Source organism: Conger conger, chromosome 3 (assembly GCF_963514075.1).
Source record: "Conger conger chromosome 3, fConCon1.1, whole genome shotgun sequence".
NCBI lineage: Eukaryota > Metazoa > Chordata > Actinopteri > Anguilliformes > Congridae > Conger > Conger conger.
Genome location: NC_083762.1, coordinates 20,124,250 through 20,143,105, shown reverse-complemented (window position 1 = coordinate 20,143,105; position 18,856 = coordinate 20,124,250). Strand labels below are relative to the sequence as shown.

General features: G+C 38.6%; 1 protein-coding gene across 1 annotated transcript; it reads left to right on the top strand.

Moving 5' to 3' along the window:
• The first annotated feature begins 414 nt into the window (after positions 1-414).
• On the top strand, positions 415-11,853 carry nat16 (N-acetyltransferase 16). The gene is made up of 4 exons (XM_061236872.1): positions 415-499; positions 8,454-8,677; positions 8,897-9,121; positions 9,450-11,853. Exons 2-4 carry the CDS (start codon positions 8,462-8,464, stop codon positions 10,005-10,007), a joined length of 999 nt encoding a protein of 332 aa, XP_061092856.1. The 5' UTR covers positions 415-499; positions 8,454-8,461; the 3' UTR covers positions 10,008-11,853.
• The last annotated feature ends 7,003 nt before the right edge of the window (positions 11,854-18,856 follow it).

Below are 18,856 nucleotides of genomic sequence, written 5' to 3'. Positions count from 1 at the left end.
CAGGGCGTTGCTGCAAAAGAGCATGTGTGCTCAGTCGACTTATCCTGTATAAAAATATTTTAGAGAGAGAGAGAGAGAGAGAGAGAGAGAGAGAGAGAGAGAGAGAGATGCTTAATTCTTTGAAATCCACTGGCAACTTTAGCGTTAACGATTCCTTCGTGCTGTTTCGTCCAATAGTCATTTATCTTTTTCAAGTGGTGCGGCGAGAGAGAGAGAGACAGAGAGAGAGAGAGAGAGAGAGAGAGAGAGAGAGAGAGAGAGAGAGAGAGAGAGAGATGGGTATTGGTTGGGGGTGGCGGCGATACTGCGCGGTTTGGTTGGGGGGGTCTGTATGAGTAGGAGGGACCAAGCAATAATCTCTTATATTGAAAGCCCGACCCGGTAGCTGACAGAATTTATCTTTAAACCACCATTCTATTTTCAGCATCGTAGCTCTGTTTCGTTGCATACCTACCAGTCACCTGCCGACTGATCGCACCAGCACTACACCCTGCTAACGGTAAGTGAATTCACAACCATATTATTTTCATGAAGAGATAAATGATTAGCTTTTATTGCATTTCCCTCGCAAGCTAATACGTATTGGTATTTTGAATTATTATATTGTCATTGTATGTGTTGTGTATATTGTTAATGTTGATTCAGTTTAATTTACGCATGCTATATGCTTTTTGCGGTTATTTTGCTGATAATGTCTGCGCATCACCCCGTAGACCGCCGGTCCACCCCCTTTTCTCTTATTCTCTGCCCTCATCCCCTCCTCCTACCAACCCCCCACCCCCACCCCACCCCAAGAAGCCCCCACCGCATCCATATCGGCCATTTTGTCTGGCCCAAATCAGGGAATTCACCCAAGAGACAGAGGTAGAAAGACTTACGGATCAAGGATGGGTAGAAGGTGGCTTTAACCTTTAGCCATCTTTGCTAAATGTATGTGCCCGATATAATGTGTGTGTGTGTGTGTGTGTGTGTGTGTGTGTGCGCGCGCGTATGTTAAGATGGGAAATAGCTGGACAACATGCTAGCGATAGCAAGCACAATCGCTGCATACATCCTTTTCAGAATTAGAGGACATCAAAATAGTGGTAGATACACAAGGCATATATTACATGTTTATCGGACATGAGACCGGTTATTTTTTCATTATCTCAACAACGAGAACAACAATATTAATAATAATTTTAATATTATTATTATTATTATTATTATTATTATTATTATTATTAATAATTATTATTAATGTGGTTGGACATCAAGTTCATTTTTTTTACTAACACCTATCGTGTCGTTTTCAGGAGATTTGCACAGTCTATACTGAACCAATATTTTCAATGACAATAATGCCGCAACGATGTGCAAATAATTAACTTAGGTCAGGATATCATTGCTCCGAGATAAACGACGGTATTCCTGCAAACACAGACCTTGGAAGAGCCAGATATGAGAGCGCGAAGATGCCGAGCACAGGCTTAATTACATATTCATCCGCATTCATGATTTAAGACTGCGTGCCAGACTCACGCGTGCGTTTCTGTATGTGTGCGTGACTGCAACTGCATGTGTACAATGTGCCTGCAGCATAAGTACTTTACGTTGACATTCGTAATCGTATAGCCTATACCGCGGCACCGTGGAAAAGTGACTGTGAGTCTGTGCTACTTTTGGGGAGGATAAATGCTATAAGAACTATTGCGTTTGTGTCATTGTTTAACAATAGCCTAAAACAGGACGTATTTAAATTCGGCTATTATCAACAACTCACGTCATGCTGCATTTGGCTGTAAATTCGTCAAAACTATAATTGTGTGTGTGTGTGTGTCTGTGTGTGTGTGTGTGTGTGTGTGTGTGAGTGTTTCTGCCAGTGCATGCGTGCGTGCTTGAATCAGTATATGTAAGTGTGAGACCCTGTTCTGTGATCTAATTCCCACTGGCAGTTAGGAATTTGGGACTGAAAGAGAGAGACACTACTGTGTACACATAATTAGTCGCATCAAGGAACATTTGCATGACGAAAGAAAGGAGGAAGAAAACTAATTCCTAAAAGTGCACCAACCCTCTCAGTCTTTCCCCTTTCCTCTGTGTCCTTCTTCTGTGTTTTCAATGTCCCTCTGATTTACAGCATCCTGAATATACAAATACAGCCACCCCCTTTAAGAAAATGTACAGCGAATGTACTGGTTGGAGAATACGTGGTTGCTGCTGTGGCTGACTGAGTGTATGCACTGTAGTCTTGCCTCAGTAGTTTTATGAAGGTCCTTTCATTTGGTGCAATGCTGGGCACTGCAAAGTCATCTTGGAAACAAAGCATAGGCTATTTTCCTATAACCTTTTCCTTGCTCCTATTTAATAATAATAATAATAATAATAATAATAATAATAATAATAATAATAATAATAATAATAAGAAGAAGAAGAAGAAGAAGAAGAAGAACTTTATTTAAAATATTCTTGAAACAAGCATTTGTTTGAAGCTCAGCAAAGAATCAGGTGAATAAAAGTAAATAATACAATAAAACTATTTGAATTATGATGGGCAAAGCTTATAAAAGTGAATATTTGAAAGGTTTAAAAGAAGACAAAAGACTTGGCTGCTTGCATTTCTTAGGACAGAGTGTTCTAAAGTCTATGAGTCTGTTTCTCTACCACTCCATTGAAACACCGTGTTTACCCAATGGTTGGATTCAAGATCATATTGAGTCACATGTTACCCCATCACAACAGAGATTATATGGTGTTATTATTTGTTTATAGCTGGATATTTGCTGAAGCAATTCAGACTAAGCTCCTTAGCTTAAAGGTAGAACCTGCAAGAGCAGCATGGTACCACATTACTATAGCAATCTAGCATCAGACATTTTGGGTCTGAAGCACAAGACACTAACTACTCCAAAATACTACAAAATAATTTCTGACATTGATCAAGTAGCCCTCACAAATATTGAACTGGAACTATTTGATACTGCAACTACCAATAATGCACACATTTTGAAATAGAAATGCTATGTTGGTGTATGCAATGTGATATTTTCCTGTGTATGTTTCCTTGGAGACATACTGTAGTGCAATACTACAGACCATATACATATATATTCTACAGCGGGCAAATTGTATATTATGTGTGAGATTCAGTAAGATCAGAGATTGATTTTTAAAAATGAAATGCACTGAAGATGATTAAAACAGGATATGATCATTGTTTGTCTGTTAGATTTGAATCCAAATGAAATTAGCTATTGCAATACACAAAAAGAATGTTAAACAGTGCAATCAGATAAGAGAATAAGAGCAGCTGTGTACATAGCTTGTGTTACACTGCAAAAGAGAATAAGAGACATTGAAGTGCATTGAAGATAATATGAAATGATGTGCAAGTGTTGGAATGATTTTATGCATACACATGTTTTTGTGAATGAGATTGTATTATTAGTTTCAGCATCATAATTCAAATTTGATGGGCGATAAAGAGAAAAAAGAAACAGTGATGATGGGGTGAGTGTAATGAATAAACTCATACTGTATGTATTAGGGGAACATATGAATAAATAAGTAATTCGTAGTAAACCGCAGTTTCTTGTGTCCCTGGGCAGTGTATCTGGGTGGTTTGGAGAACCTTTGGGGACTTCACAGAATATACTGTTACCCTCTGGGTGAACATATCTTGGACAACATCCAAAACCGGGTGTCGAAGTGATTCTTTTTAGTGAAAAAATAAAAGCTTTTATATCCTTCTGAAATATCCATGACAAACCATGACACATCTGTCACAATGGCCGGAATTACATAAGGGGATTACAACTCCCGTGATATGTTCCACGACATCAGAAATTATGTTTCTTTCCATTGACCTGAAGTAAAAGAACATCATAAAATGAAAAATATAAATTCTAAGTGAGAGAGAGAGAGAGAAAAAAAGAATGAGAGTGAGAGATTCAATCTTGCTTTAATGCAATGGAAATGTCTACGTCTGACCCAAGTGACAAACAAATCACGAGATGCGGTGTCTTTCACAGTTTTACCACATGACTTGTCAGGCTGCTTTTGTTTTTTTCTCAGGGTTTGCCAGCACTCTAGGATTGTTTAACTTTCCAACTTCAGTTTTCAATGACTTTACTGATGTCATGGGATGCGTTTCCTGGTCAAATTTAATCTCAGTAAGGTTAATTGTGCCAAATGAATGAGTGATTGATGAGAAGCACTGACTGTAGGCAGGGGACAGAATGTCAATTAGAAATGGCAAAGGGAGACAGATGAGCATTGATCTGCCCTAATGGAAAATGAAAAGCCCAGTTTTTGTTTGTGTTATGGGGCAGTATGATGCTGCAGAGAAGTGGATGGATATATTCATGTATCTAATAATGTATATACAGTGCAGTCCATAAGTATTTGGACAGTGGTACAATTTCTGTTCTTTTCGCTCTCTACTCCAGCACATTGAATTTGAAATGAAACAACGAATGTGAGGTTAAAAAGCCAACAGGTAGCAATGACCTCTCTTTTAATAAGGGACCAAAAGTAGTTGGGCGTTAGCCAGATGTAGTAAATTGCTTTCTTATAGCAGGCATAAGAAAGCTTTGAGTATTTAATCTTGATTCTTGACTTTTGAGAGTCTTTGGAATCTTATTTGCAATTTTTGAAATGAGAACCAGTTGTGTCAATGAAAGTCAAGGAAGCCATTATGAGAAGAAAACAGTCAGAGACATAGGCGAAACAATATGCTGGCCAAAACAAACTGTTTGGAACATCATTAAGAAGGGTGCACTGGTGTATGTTTGGGATCATTGCGTTTATGTGGGATGAAGCACCATCCAATGAGCTTGGAGGCATTACATTGAACTTGAGCAAGTGATTCTGTACACTTCAGTCAGCACTAGTGACAGGCATACATGCCTAAACTATGACACCCCCACCATCACATTTCACTGACAGTTCCTTCTAGCTTCTTTGCTCTTGCCATCACTCTGATATAAATCAATCAAAAGCCAAGAATCAAGATACTCAAAGTTGTCTTAACCTTATATTAAGCCAGAATTGAGTACACCTGACAAATCTGAAACAGCTGAGAAGCCAACTATCCAATTACTTTCGGCCCCCTAAAATGGGCGGACTATGTATGAAAAGGGATGTAATTCCTACAGAGATCGCACATACATGGAAGCACATACCCTCAAATTAAAGGTGACAGTCTCTACTTTAACCTCATATACATTGTTTGATTTCAAATCCAATGTGCTGGAGTACAGAGCCAGAAGAACAGAAATTGTACCACTGTCCAAATACTTACTGACTGCACTCTATACAGTATATAGGGTATATGCATAATATATTTATACAGTACTGGGCAAAAGACTTAGATTTTTTACATTTAAATTTGGTCTTAGATGTCAGTTTTTTTTTCTTTTCTGCTTTAGTGTGTCAGTGGAAAAGAGCAAATGTGAGATTTACAAACATACATTTTCCAAAAAATTTAATGTTACAGATACATTTTTGTATTTCAATAAATAACGTAATGAGGCTGTCTGGTAATACCTGGAGAGCCAAAAGCAAGCGAGACAGCCAAAGTCTGCAGAACAACTGTGGGGAGTTCTCCAATATGTTTGGAACAACCTACCAGCTGATTTTAATCCTCACTAAACCAATTTTTTTTTAACATGTGCCTAAGACTACAGTACTGTATACTATATATTTATATACACACATTATACCCAAATGTATCCCGTACACTTCAATAAACCAGCTTGTGTCAGTTTTCATAAGGAGAAAATAACTTGTAAATAATTACAGGTAAACACGCATTTTCTGATGACTGAACAGTCGGAGCACTGCACAAAATACCAGAGGGCCAGGGAGTGTACAGTGTTTTCACACGATACACGTCGCTTTCTCACAGTGACAGACTGAAAACATCTGCTCTCTCACTGTCTCCATCCCCAAGCTCACTGGCCATGCATGCGTGTATGCGCCTCTGTACCTTTTCATCTCAGACCTGAGCCCCGAGTCTGTCTCATCCATTCTTTCCCACCCACAAAAATGTGTTTGTTTTCCATGGGAGCTGGGGCCAAATGGCCTGGGGGGAATTACTGTGGGGATTAGAGCTGGCAGTGGGACTGTGAGGGCTTGGGGAAAGCTGCCAGTCGCCTCAGCTGGCCCAACGCAATTGCTGCAAGTTGGCATTGCAAGAAGCACACAACATTGACATCATGCCATCAGACTTCATGACAATGCCCTCTCTCCTGGCATAGAGTGGGCATAGACCCTAGGCTAAGCCAAATGTCCCTGTCCCTTGCTCACAGGTTTTGGTACTCCTTGAGAACTCTTCTCAGCACTGACCAGAGTAAAGGCATTCATAAGGAAAACTTTGAAGGTTTTAATCCTCTTTTCCCATTTGAAAGATAAACTGCAGGGAAAAGCTGGCTAATGGTCGCAGTTAAAGCTAATGTACTGTGTTTTTTGCTGGGTGAAGCATTGGATCCAATCCAATAGCGTTATCAGGAAAAATACCCAGCATCTGGTTAGGTCTATTGGCTGCAGACGTCAGGTAGTCATCAAATGCGAAGGATTTGCGTCTGTACTTAATTTCTACATACCCTCAAATTAAATGGTCAGTTTGACCTCATAGGCATTGTTTTATTTCAAATCCAATGTGCTGGAGTACAGAGCCAAAACAACAAAAATGGTGTCACTGTCACATACTTTAGCATCTGCCAAATGATTGCAATGTAATGTACTTCTTGTTATAGTTGTATTCTCCATAATCTGGAATCAAATCCTGATGTGATCTGTTGCCTGTGACAACTTTGGCCAGGGGTCCTGTGTAGCGACATGTTGGGGAGAGCAGGGCATCTCACTTGGGCACATCACAATGGAATAAATAAATAAATGAAATAATGTGTCAAGCACATGAAGTCTCAGGCACATACATTTTCTTATCCTATTTCAGTACAGAGTTATAGACAGTTCAGTAGATGGGGTGCACTTGTAACAACTTGAGCACACCCCATCTTCCCTGTCCCCTGTCAATAATCTCTATGACGAACGACAGCGGAGAAAAACATTGAGTCTACTGTATATCTGACTTATCTAACTCACAGATTCACAGTTCTGGCTCATATAAAGTACATTGGCAGGCCTTTGGTAAAGCACCAATTTGATAGGCACATCTAAAAGCATGTCTTGTTTAGTCCAGGGATATGTCTGCTGCTCTAATCTATATGTATATATAATAATCCATTTACAATAACATTAGTACTACTACAAGAATCCTAGCTGCTGATCATACAATATTTGTATGTATGCTCAGTGAGCACTTTATTAGGTATTTATTGGACTTATTCTTTCGTCTGCAACTTATTAAGTTATCTACTGCTGTAGCCCTTCCACCTAGAGGTTTGACACATTGTGTTTTCAGAGATGCTCTTCTGAATACCAGTGTAGTAAAATGTGGCTATTTGCGTTACTGTCACCTTCCTGTCAGCTTCGACCAGTCCGGCCCTTCTCCTCTGACCTCTCTCATTAACGATGCGTTTTTGCCAGCAGAACTGCTGCTCACTGGATATGTCTTGTTTTCCACACCATTCTCTGCAAACTCTAGAGACAGTAATGTGTGAAAATCCCAAGAGATCAGCAGTTTCTGAGATACACATACCACCCTGTCTGGCACCAACAATCATTCCACAGTCAAAGTCACTTAGATCACATTTCTTCCCCATTCAGAAATTTGGTCTGAAAAACAGCTGAACCTCTTGACCACATCTGCATGCTTTTATGCATTTAGTTGTTGCCACATGATTGGCTCATTAAATATTTGCTAAATAAAGCTGGTGTACATGTCTACATAATAAATTGATCACTATCAGTGTATATTTCCAATCAATATTTTTGAGCAAGTTCTATATGTGAATTTATAGTGGGGAAAAATTGTCACGTGACAATTTGCCCCAAAATCATTGAGACAACTTGCCCCAAACTGATGTGTACTTATTAGGGTTATATCTCAAGGTCAGCTAAACATAGAACTGCAGATCTATGATCCTTTTTTCTCTTGTGGTCTAGATTTGACCCCATGTGAACAGGAAGTTGACCTCTGAACAAAAAGTCACACACAATAGTTAGATTTTTTAGGTAGTGCCCCAATGTTTTGGAGAAATTAACAGTCTGACAAATTAACTATGTGACAACTTACCCTGGTCACCCCTATATGGTCAGTGTTTTATAGGCAGTGAGATTTTAAATTAGCAAGGTTTTCTACACCTCACTGATCAGTAGTAACTGACTGCATCATGATTTCACAGTTAAAACACACTTTTAAATGTCACTTATGTGTCACTGAGATTTGGATCTGGTATGTGTCCCACATACAATTGTTTTACATGGATTGTTTTGAGCTCAAAGGTTCTTTTGCTTCTTCCCCACCCCCATTTCTTTTATTTTCTGAATGCCAACTTCCCTCTATTCAGCTCCAAAAATGAAGATTGAGAGCAGTCTGCCTTGCCCTCAGCTCCCTGAGTCACCCCCTCAGACAGGGCTGCAGTTTTCTGTGGCAACCGAGGAGGACTTTGATGACATCATGGCCATGAGTCAGGACATCTATGGTGGCCTCGACTACCTCCCTACCCGCTACCAGGCCTGGCTGCAGGAGACTAATCGCACAGTCATCCTGGCCAGGAAACAAGGAAAAGTGGTACGGGAATAAGTTCTTACTACCCCTTCATGGTAGCCAATGAATTGATACACAGCAGCATACTTTTGAGCTTCTAGATGGCGATACCCTCTCTAGTGAAATTAAAATGTTGTTTTTTTTTAAGAAATAATGAAATGTCATGTTGCTATTTTCTGTGGAAAATATTTACAGCAAGAAAAGAAATCCAAATTATGCCCTGAAATGGTCTTTTTTTCTTAGATTGCCTTGGAGTCTGTGTGTGTGATCGATGATGGTGAAACAGTGTTGGTAGAGGGGCTACGGGTCGCCCCACAGGAGCGTGGCAAAGGTGTGGCCGGCGTCCTCCTCCGGTTCTGTTCACAGCTGGTCAAATCCAAATTCCCTGATGTAAAAGTGACCCGCCTGACCCGTGATGATAAGCTGGGGCCCAAGGACTTCCAGAAGTATCGGATCATCACCAAACAGGTGCATTCTGGTGTTCTTACTGTTCCGCATCCATCCGTTTGATGAATGAACTGTTGGTGCTTTGGTGTTGATTGAGTTAAGTCTTGCCGGGAGAGTCAGTGACATTTAATTTGCTATACACTGTATGTTGTATGTCTGCAAGGCTCAGCCTGAGAATGATCTTGGTTATTCTGCAGGCTTCTATGCTATTTATAAATATAATTTTGACTACAACTTCTGAATCTAATTTGACAAAAACAGCCAGCAAATTAACATTTGTTTGTTGGCTTTGTTCAAGAGTACGCTAAGCTATGATACCATTAAAAAAGTTTACTACCTCTATTTCTAGGGAATCCTCTTGGTTCGATTCCGAGCTGAAGATGTCAAATTGCGTCTGTCTGACCTTGGGCCTGATGCGGGGCTCCCTCCATCTCAGTCATTGCCCCCGGTACGCCTGGACCCCACAGAGGTACACCAGCTCTTCCTAAACCCTGCACTGATGCGGGAGGTCCTGCCCAATGCTACCATTGTCCAGGATTGGCAGCCCTTCAAGCCTCTATCTAGTAACATGGCCATCTTACAGAAGAAGGATATCGACTGGATGGTGGACAATGTCCGTGACCCAACTGTAGCCAGCCTCTGCACTTTTCCCTTCCGTGTGCCCATTGGTGATGAATGGTACTACCTCAACATTGACGTCTTTGGAAAAGATCTGAACCTGGTACGCCAGCAAATTGTGTCCCACCTGCGTCGCCACACCGATGCACTGAAAGGCCATGTTATGTGCCAGATGTTCCTTGATCCACCACTCTGGAAGCCCCTGGCCGATTTTTGCTGTGACACCCTGGGAGTGGAATTAGTGAAGGAGTACACTGAGCAATGTGTGGTGGAGTCTGATCTGGTGTAATGGGAGCAAGAACAAGCCAGAAGAACCCCAGTGACCCACCTTCACCCAGGAAAACATCCCACTAAACTATGAAAAGGTGTTTCAGCATCCTGTTACCTGTAAAGTATCTTCAGGAAATAGCTAAACATATAACTAAATTATTGATCAAACTTTAGCTCAAAAGATGAAGACTGATAAGAATGGAACGATTCAACTGATATTCAAGCTTCCTGATATTTTTTTACTTTTCCCACAGCAATCACACAAACAAATAAACAACAAAAATATATTCAAAATTATTTTAAATGCAGACTTAGGACAAGTATTTAAGCTGAATTAGACTCACACAGTTGTTAGCTGCTTTAGCCTATATGTACTACAGTATACACTAGCTGGTGTGCAAATAGGTCTGCACAACTATTGAGGCACTTTATAATAATTAATTTGTGACCCTGAACTGTAAAATTCAGATAGGTCCGTCTAGTCAATTACCATTAGTACTGGCAGAAACAATTTTAGCCATTCTCTTTAAATTATGAAATCTTAAATGAATGAAATTGTAATTAATTACAAAGCACAAAAATGTAACAAATGATCAAACAATACCTTGTTCCTCTGTCAACTCAAAACTTTAAAATAAGCTTGTTTTAGAATTGAAGTACTTCTCTCACAACATTTGGTTTAACTTCAAATATAAAAAAAAGGAAAACGTGCTTTCCCCAGTAAAAACAAAAGATGCTCATAATGGCATTTCATCACCAGTTACCTACAAAGCTCAATCTCAATAGTTCAGTCATTCAAATGAGTAGATCCCCTGTTTTGAGTCTTTAAACCATTTTTCTACAGAGGGAATGGTCGAGGTACCAGGGACTTAAATAAAAAACACCAATGACACCAATAACTAAACTAATAGCTTTTGTAACTCCGATCAATGATTAATCAGGTGTATGTTTTCAAGTACATTCAGTGAAGTCAAATGCACAAAATGAAAATGTAAAGAAAATCCACAAGAAGTTGCGAGATGAGTCACATGGCAGTTTCAGCTTTTGCGTGCTTGTTGTCACAGATTGATGTATACATGATTTATAAGTTCTACTGACTGGCCAGTTTGCTTCTAATTTTTAAGGAGGCTTCCTATTTGTTTATTTTTGCATTTATTTTTTTCCAATATTTTTATTTTTTATTTAATGTATCTATATCTAAAGAAATAATATATTCGGTTCAATAAACATAATTAGCATTGAAATCTACCCTGGTAGTTTGAAACCCTTCCTTATTCTAATTTATTTTTGAGTAATATTTAATCTAATTATGTTTTAAGTATATTTTATTAGTATAATCATAGTGTTCATCCTTACTCATTTGTTTTTTTATTTCTTTTAAAAGATTTTCCAAAACTTTACTAATACCTTTTGAAATAAATAAACCTCCAAATGAGCCCAAAAACAACACAAAACACTAATTATTAGTCTATATAAATAACTGATGCATAATAAAATAATATATACTAATAATATAAAAATGCTGTTAATATCTTTTATCAGAAATCCTTTCATTCTGAAACGTACAGGCAGCCTGTTAAATTACACTTGTCAACTAAAGAAAGTTAGCACCAGGGACTAGGATGATGTCAGAACATGTTTTCCTTTCAGACCAGTTCCCTTTAGTGTTCTCACAATATATTTGTGTAGTTCCTATGCCCTCACGCAAATAAGAGGACACCTACAATTTGAACATTTAATTAATCATTATTTATACCTAGTCATGTTATGTTTATAGCTGTTTTCTCCCTGTGCTTTTGTCTTCTACACAAAAAAAACAAAGATATGGTCTACCTAATAAAGTGGCGACTGGGTGTATGTGCTGAGGGTTGCTGACTTAGTCTTTTCCTGTAAATCTTAGCTTCTGGACCCCACCTGTGCCTTTATTTAAGAACCTAGAGACAAATCTACTATTGTATTAGAATAAATTTGCCAACAGTCCAATGAATTTCAATGGTACAGTTTTCCCCAACAGAGCTTCAGTGACATTCATTGATGTCTGTGCCATTTGCAAAAACCAAATAGCAATATGCTTCAAACTGCTCTGTTCCATCAGCATATTGGCTATATTGAGCAAGGTTGACAATTGCACAGATGAATCAGTTTGTATGTAATTATGGCACATTATTAAAAGTAATGATTATGTGTAGCTTGAGTCATGATATAATCTGAACAGAGGTCCCTCTAGTGAGATCTAGTGAGAAAAGTTTGTAAAACTGCATGTACAGTATTGCGTCAATTGCACATCTTTTTGCATCATTATACATTTTCCAATTATTCACATTTTGTATAGGTTTCACAAATACAGTGTCATGAATCCAATTAATAACATAAAATACAGATCTTACTATGAGCACTTTGTCAGAAAGAAACTAATATTCATTCTAGTAATATATACTTACATCGATTCATCTTAAGCAGAAAAAATGACATTTTTGACCTCAGCATTCAGAGGGACTATTACTTGCCTCACAGTAACTCGGGAGAAAGCATTGAAGCAAGATTTTTGCAGTTTTGCATTTTGGGGAAGGAAATTAATGAGGAAGAATTTAATCACGTACAAAACTGAGAATTCCTTCAGTGGGACCATAGTCCACCTACCTGGAGGACTGTTTAATCACTGCCATCAAAGACTGAGCAGAAAGCAGCGGTACAGAGACATCAAGCAAAATTCAGATTTTTCACCCTAAAATGTCAAATGTTTTCCCCTCCCAATTTTTTACCTTTTGAAAATACTGGACAGAGTTCTGGGATGAAGAAAAAAAGAAATTTAACAATCAAATGCAAAGATGATATCCCTTTAACATCTGCAAATCCCACAACCTGATTCTACATTTACACTCAGCCTTACCCTACCTGCGTTCGCAGGGAAATGGCTGCCAGTCAGTCCTAAGAAGGAACCGCTCAACTACTAGCTGATTTCTCAGCCAATACCCTCGCCATCCACTGCTGCTCAAGCTGAGGAATGAACTTATGTGAATTGCACTTCATCCCATGAAGAAACAATTCCTTGCTATGTGAAGATGCAACATCTAGTCGAAGATTCCATTTGAGGAAGACAAGAGGAAGACAGGAAGAAGATGCCAGAGAGCTATGGTGACAGTGGAAGGCCAATCTATGCAGCTGTGCAATCTTAAAGCTGCCCACCCACAGCTATATCTCCCGTCAATATCCCAATCCTCACTTTTTACCCACATGGCTACGCACATCCTCACACTCCAGCATTTCATGTGAAAGGAACCTCCCACTTAATCCAACACAACTTCAAAAATTCAGGGATAGTAAATGTTCAACCAATGCTGTCTTCTTTCAGTTATGAAAAAATCAGGGATATTCAACACTGGAAATATATTTACAGCTTAAGGTTCCTGGACAGACCAAATCAGTTTCCTTTTTTTCTTCACGTCAGGCATTATCCCACTTGAAAGGTTTTAAAAGGCATAGATAAATCAGAGTTGCAAGAACATATATCTGATTGGGAATCATCTAGGTACAGACATCAACCCCCATTTTGGAATCCATTCTGGCTATCTTGGTTTCTGAAGAGATTCAATATTTAATTATGAGGTATAGCACTGATGTTAAGAGGTTTCATTGTTTAAAATGTTGTAAAGGGAAGTCCTTTTTCCAATTGCCAATGAAAATGAAAATACAGAATAGGGTATGTTCATGAGAGAAATATAATTTCGGACCCTTGAATGGCATTGTGCTCCTTTACGTTCAGATTTTGAACATATTTGAAATAATTAAACCAGAATAAACCATGCCTATGGCAATTTTCCCTACTGCTGGCAAATGGAACAAAGTCATCTCTTTGTTAGATGACTATGTTCATATGTGACTGTTCCTCTTAATGTTGATGATCATTGTGTCCTCTGTGCATAAATCTATATACATGTAACCTTAATTAGACTTGAAAATGTGCAAGTTTTTATTTTAGTTTCCACATTGTCATTTTTGATATTCTTTTTTTAGAAAATGAGCAGAACAATAAAAAAGCATAATGTCATGTGGAAACTAAGTCGGAGTACAACATGGCCAGAATGGATTGCAATGTGTACACTCTTTTAAGGGTGAGGAATTTTGGTGTTATAGCTACGTTCAAAGCAGTGCTTCACATCTGAAAAACAACCCTTTCCAAGCCCCCCACCTATACCCATGCACCCACATTTCCCATTCCAAACAAAACCTCTAGCACCATGAAATGTTACTGGAGTGGACACTAGTTTGTGCCAGGCAGGGTACAATATTATCTGGAAACTCCTCCCTCACGCAAGGAGGAATCTTCTGCTCTTCAGATGGACTGAATAATTGCTCATTGTTTATTCCTGTTTGTGTTCCTACTTGCATACACAGCAAGAGCACATGTATTAAATGTGGGCCCTCAAACAAGCATGCTATGCAGACATTTTCATATATGAAATTCAAATATGATTTACTGAGTATATGAACATCTTAGAAGCTCCCCATAAGTGTGTCCCATGTGCACCATTGCATGAAGTGTTTTGGGGTTTTTTTTCTAAATCATGGCTCTGCTATGTGTATGAATGTCTAGGAACTGTTTGAATATTGGGGTGAAAGCTTGACTGTTTTTGACACAGTTTGCATTGGGGAAACTAGATTTTAATTGGGAAATGATCAAAGGTTATGTTATCTAAATGTTGAGAATGCAGCACTCATCATACACATCTGGGACGATTGGCCTAGATGTTTCTCCTGCTCTTGTATAATGTAGAAATACACTGACCTGGCAGCAGGAGAAAGAGAGACAGAGATTCAGAAGGGAGTGGCAGATGGAGAAAGCTTTTTTTTTATTTGTTCAAATCAATCTTTGAAAATGATTACATCAATTTATAAACTGACCCCAAATCCTGCTCAGCATGGTGAAGCACCAAACACAATCGAGAAAGGGATTATTCCATGTGAGTGGAATCAGTATAATTGGATATATATCCAATTTTACCCCTGCAACACAAATACATAACTATACTGATATGTTTCCAGTGACATCTTTAGAGCATGTGACTTTGATCATCTCCCTCTCCCCAAATGACATCATTGCAAGTGGAAAAAAACAGATGTATATTCAAAGGTTTCCTAGGGGGCTGCTGCAAAACCTTTTAATTTGTATAGAGTATTTTGTGCACTTTGCATACAAGGGTGTGTTATGGAATGTCACATTATAATATCTGATTATCCAGTGTTATCAGATATTGCAGCTTGTTGTATTACAGTATCTATAGTATCTGATTGGCTTGTAAAGTAAGATTAGGGTAAAATGGTATTGAAACAACTCATGGTTCAGTCATTTGGAGGAAAAATATGACATACTTTTGTGTGCAGAGTATCTGGCTTTGGTTGAGGGTTTGCAAAGATCACACAGTCTTGGAAAATGTTAACATGATGATCAAAAGGTCCTGAGTTTGTAATCTCTTTATTTTGCTTTCATTGTTAAAGGAAATACAGGTTTGCCAGGCATGAAAATGTTTTCTTTTTTACTTTCCTCTTGTTGTGGGTTGGCCAGTGGAATTGAAATAATATGATTCGTAATTTTTTGCGTCCTAAAAACACACTGTGTGTGCTTCAACACAACCATATTGTGACTTCAAAAGTCTGAAGAACAACCCAAAAGTATAGTTCACTTACAATTGGCTCATGTTTTATTCCTGAGGTTGGTCAATTTATTTGACCCTGCAGTGCATTAAATAGATTAAATCTCCATAAAAGCAATTGTTCAAAGCAACAAAAAAGCCTGGCCAAACTCCTATTTGTGACTATGTATTGTGAATTGTTCAATGTGTTTTTTATTTTGGGTTCTGTTTTTTTACAGCTCATCAGTTAATGATTGTATTATTACTAGTCCACACTTACCATCTCTTTCTCACTCTTTTATTTTTATTTGTTTTTCTTTCACCTTTTATTTGTGTTCATCTTATTCCTTTTATTTAGATATGAGATGAATATACCAAGCATTAGGGTCTAAACCACTCTCACGCACTGTTTTTATGTATAATGTACGTAAATACAATGCACACATAGTACGCACTGCACATCAGTTAATTCAAGTGACCAGCTGCACAGTGCATACCCGCGTGTGGGTGTGATTAATTTCTTGGGGAGGGGGTTGACAGGAGACGAGAGGTCACGGGGGTGTCAGGTGGAGCCCTTGCGCCTCATTCTGCAGATGGATTTTCACCTTTTTTTCGACTGGAAACAAAGACGGGGGGAGTGCTAGGCTGGACAAAACTGATAGCTTGCTCTCTGTAACCAGAGTCCAGATCCCGCTGACTTTACTCGACTTTACCAATTTCATAATGAGACGGAAGAGCAGCAGGTGAAGCTCACGAGGGCCCACTACTTGCCATTGTGCTTTTCAAAAGACAGCCATTTTGAAAGACATTCATTTGCCATATGATGCCGTTTTGGGGTCATTTAATGCAGAAAACCATGCCAGTTCCCTGTGGCATCTGTCTTTGCCTCATCTTATGTGGAAAAAAATAATAAGCCTGTCCCTAATTTCTGATAGGCTTCCTCTTTTTAAATATGGATTCTCTGATTCTTAATGAAATCAGACTAAAACACAGACCATGATCATGCTGATGTTGTTTAGCTGTGGAATCCTTATGGCGCTACTGTCTAAGGAAAATGACTGATGAAACTTATATTCTTTGTCCTGTTATTTGGACCAATATTAAAGGATTTGTTTATTTATTGGGCAAACTATGTGCGGACCCACATGGAGAAAGCTGTGCAGTGAAAGTGTGCAGGGATAACATGCCATGCTAGATCAGGACAAACACAACTTTCACACACACGGGCAAACATGCACTCAGTCACTACAATCTTTCAATGGCATCAGTCAAATCTGTTTTTTTGGGGACAAACTGAATACTACTGTCAAAAAAAGAAATGGCAAAAGAGTGTTATTCATGGCACTTTTTGCCTTGATGTTGGTCTGTCTTTAGGGAGCCAATTACTTTGGGGCTAGGGAGGAGGGTTGTTCATCATTTTTCTTAAGAATACTCAAGGACACTTGTCTGTCTGATAGTGCCAGTTAGGTCCAAATGGCCAACGTTGACCTATTGTGATGTAAATCCTATCCTTCATTTTGACTTAATAGTCATCATCGTTTGTTGATCTCCCTCACATTTTCGTTTTTCTGATGTGGAAAACAAGAATATTAATGAGGTTTTCTGTTGTGTTTTGTGGAATAATAGTTTCCTGTGTATGAATGTTGATGTCACTGTTCAGAGGGTGACTGCTTGTTTGTCCATCATATGAGCGTATCGCTACATCTGCTTCATATGGCATTGAAGTGCATTGGCTATTTGGCAGACTTGTTCTCTTTGCAGTGTGTCCTTTAAACTAAATTAAATTGCACTTAATCCCCTGTGGGGACCTTAGAACCAGCAAGATTCATATTTATATGTACCACACATGTGACGGAGTTCACATCTGTCTGCGCTTGGATTAGTGATAGGCTTCGCTTCACTCACTCACACACACCGACACACACACACACACACACGCACACACACATAAACACAGGAAGACACAAACGCTAGAGTTACTATCGAGGCTTGGGATCCTGCAACACTGGGGGGTGGTTAGAGTTTCAGGACTTACCCTTGAGTGAAACTGGAACCAGAGCTGTTCCACAGTGTCTGGTTGCCGAGACAGAGCCCTCTTTCAAATATGACTCTACGGTTGCCACGAGCCATGCTGGAATACGGCCTGTGTAATCTCCTTAACCTTGCCACTGTAAAGTGCAGGTGGAAACATTCAAGGGTTGCACAGGCATTTTAAAGGGGCAGTTCACCACTTACTCAGAGTACTATCTATTCATCCAGATAGTATTCATCCTGCTATTTTCTAGATATCTGCTGCACTGCAAAAAACAAGTCATCACAAGTATTTTAGTCATATTTAGATCTATCTTATTTCTGAATTATTTTGCTATCAATCAATTTAAAACAAGCTAGCATTTTCTACTTAAGAGAAATAATTAGAGTTTACGTTTTAAGGTTTAAGGTTAAAACAAAGCTAAAAAAATTTACAATTGAAAAACTCAATGTCTCTTTCAAAATATAATGCCACAGTTGGTCTCAAACATCCATAGAGCGTAATTTCTGCATAGTTTAATAAAAAACGGTGTCACTATGAAGTACACTAACTGTGTATATTTGTACAAAGTGTCAACCACTGCACACCAGTATTCTGGGTGTGTATTCTGCCCTAGAATGCTGGTGAATTGGTTGACACTTTGCTGGGATATACTTGGTGAACTTCGTAGAACATTGTTTCCAATGAAGCCATGCACAAATTAAGCTCAGTGGATGTTTGTGAAACTGCCAGAAATTAGTTAAATAGTTTTATTTAAAAAATGCTAAGCTTTAAAATGTCTGTTCAAGAAATGGCCAAACATTCCCTGATTATCATTACAATTCTGTTTCCCCATTTTGACTGCAAATTCAATTTCAGAGTTTGGGTTTTGTAGCTATCAATTGGTGAAGTGTAATTTCAGAGTGATCATATCTGAGTTAGCTTAATTGGCAGACTCGATTTGTTTGTAATGGCTCTCTTAATTACTATTTTCTAGCGTATAAGGTTAACAGTGAATACAACTTTAATAAATGACTGTTAGTGAGGTAAGATGCTGATACATTTCTGCCTCATAGTGTTTTTGGGGTCCATAAGTATCCATAAACAGTTTCATTGTAAACATCTACTCATTACACACACAAAAACATATTTTTATATTCTTAATGGTAAAATACCCTATAACTCTAATTAGTTTAACTTTCCATATTTGGGGGCAGTTTTTTGTTT

Excerpts from the sequence above, each read along its gene's own strand:
- nat16 (XM_061236872.1), top strand. The coding sequence starts at position 8,462 with ATGAAGATTGAGAGCAGTCTGCCTTGCCCTCAGCTCCCTGAGTCACCC. Across the intron at positions 8,678-8,896 it reads CCAGGAAACAAGGAAAAGTG|ATTGCCTTGGAGTCTGTGTG; the intron begins GTACGGGAATAA and ends TTTTTTTCTTAG. Across the intron at positions 9,122-9,449 it reads ATCGGATCATCACCAAACAG|GGAATCCTCTTGGTTCGATT; the intron begins GTGCATTCTGGT and ends CTCTATTTCTAG.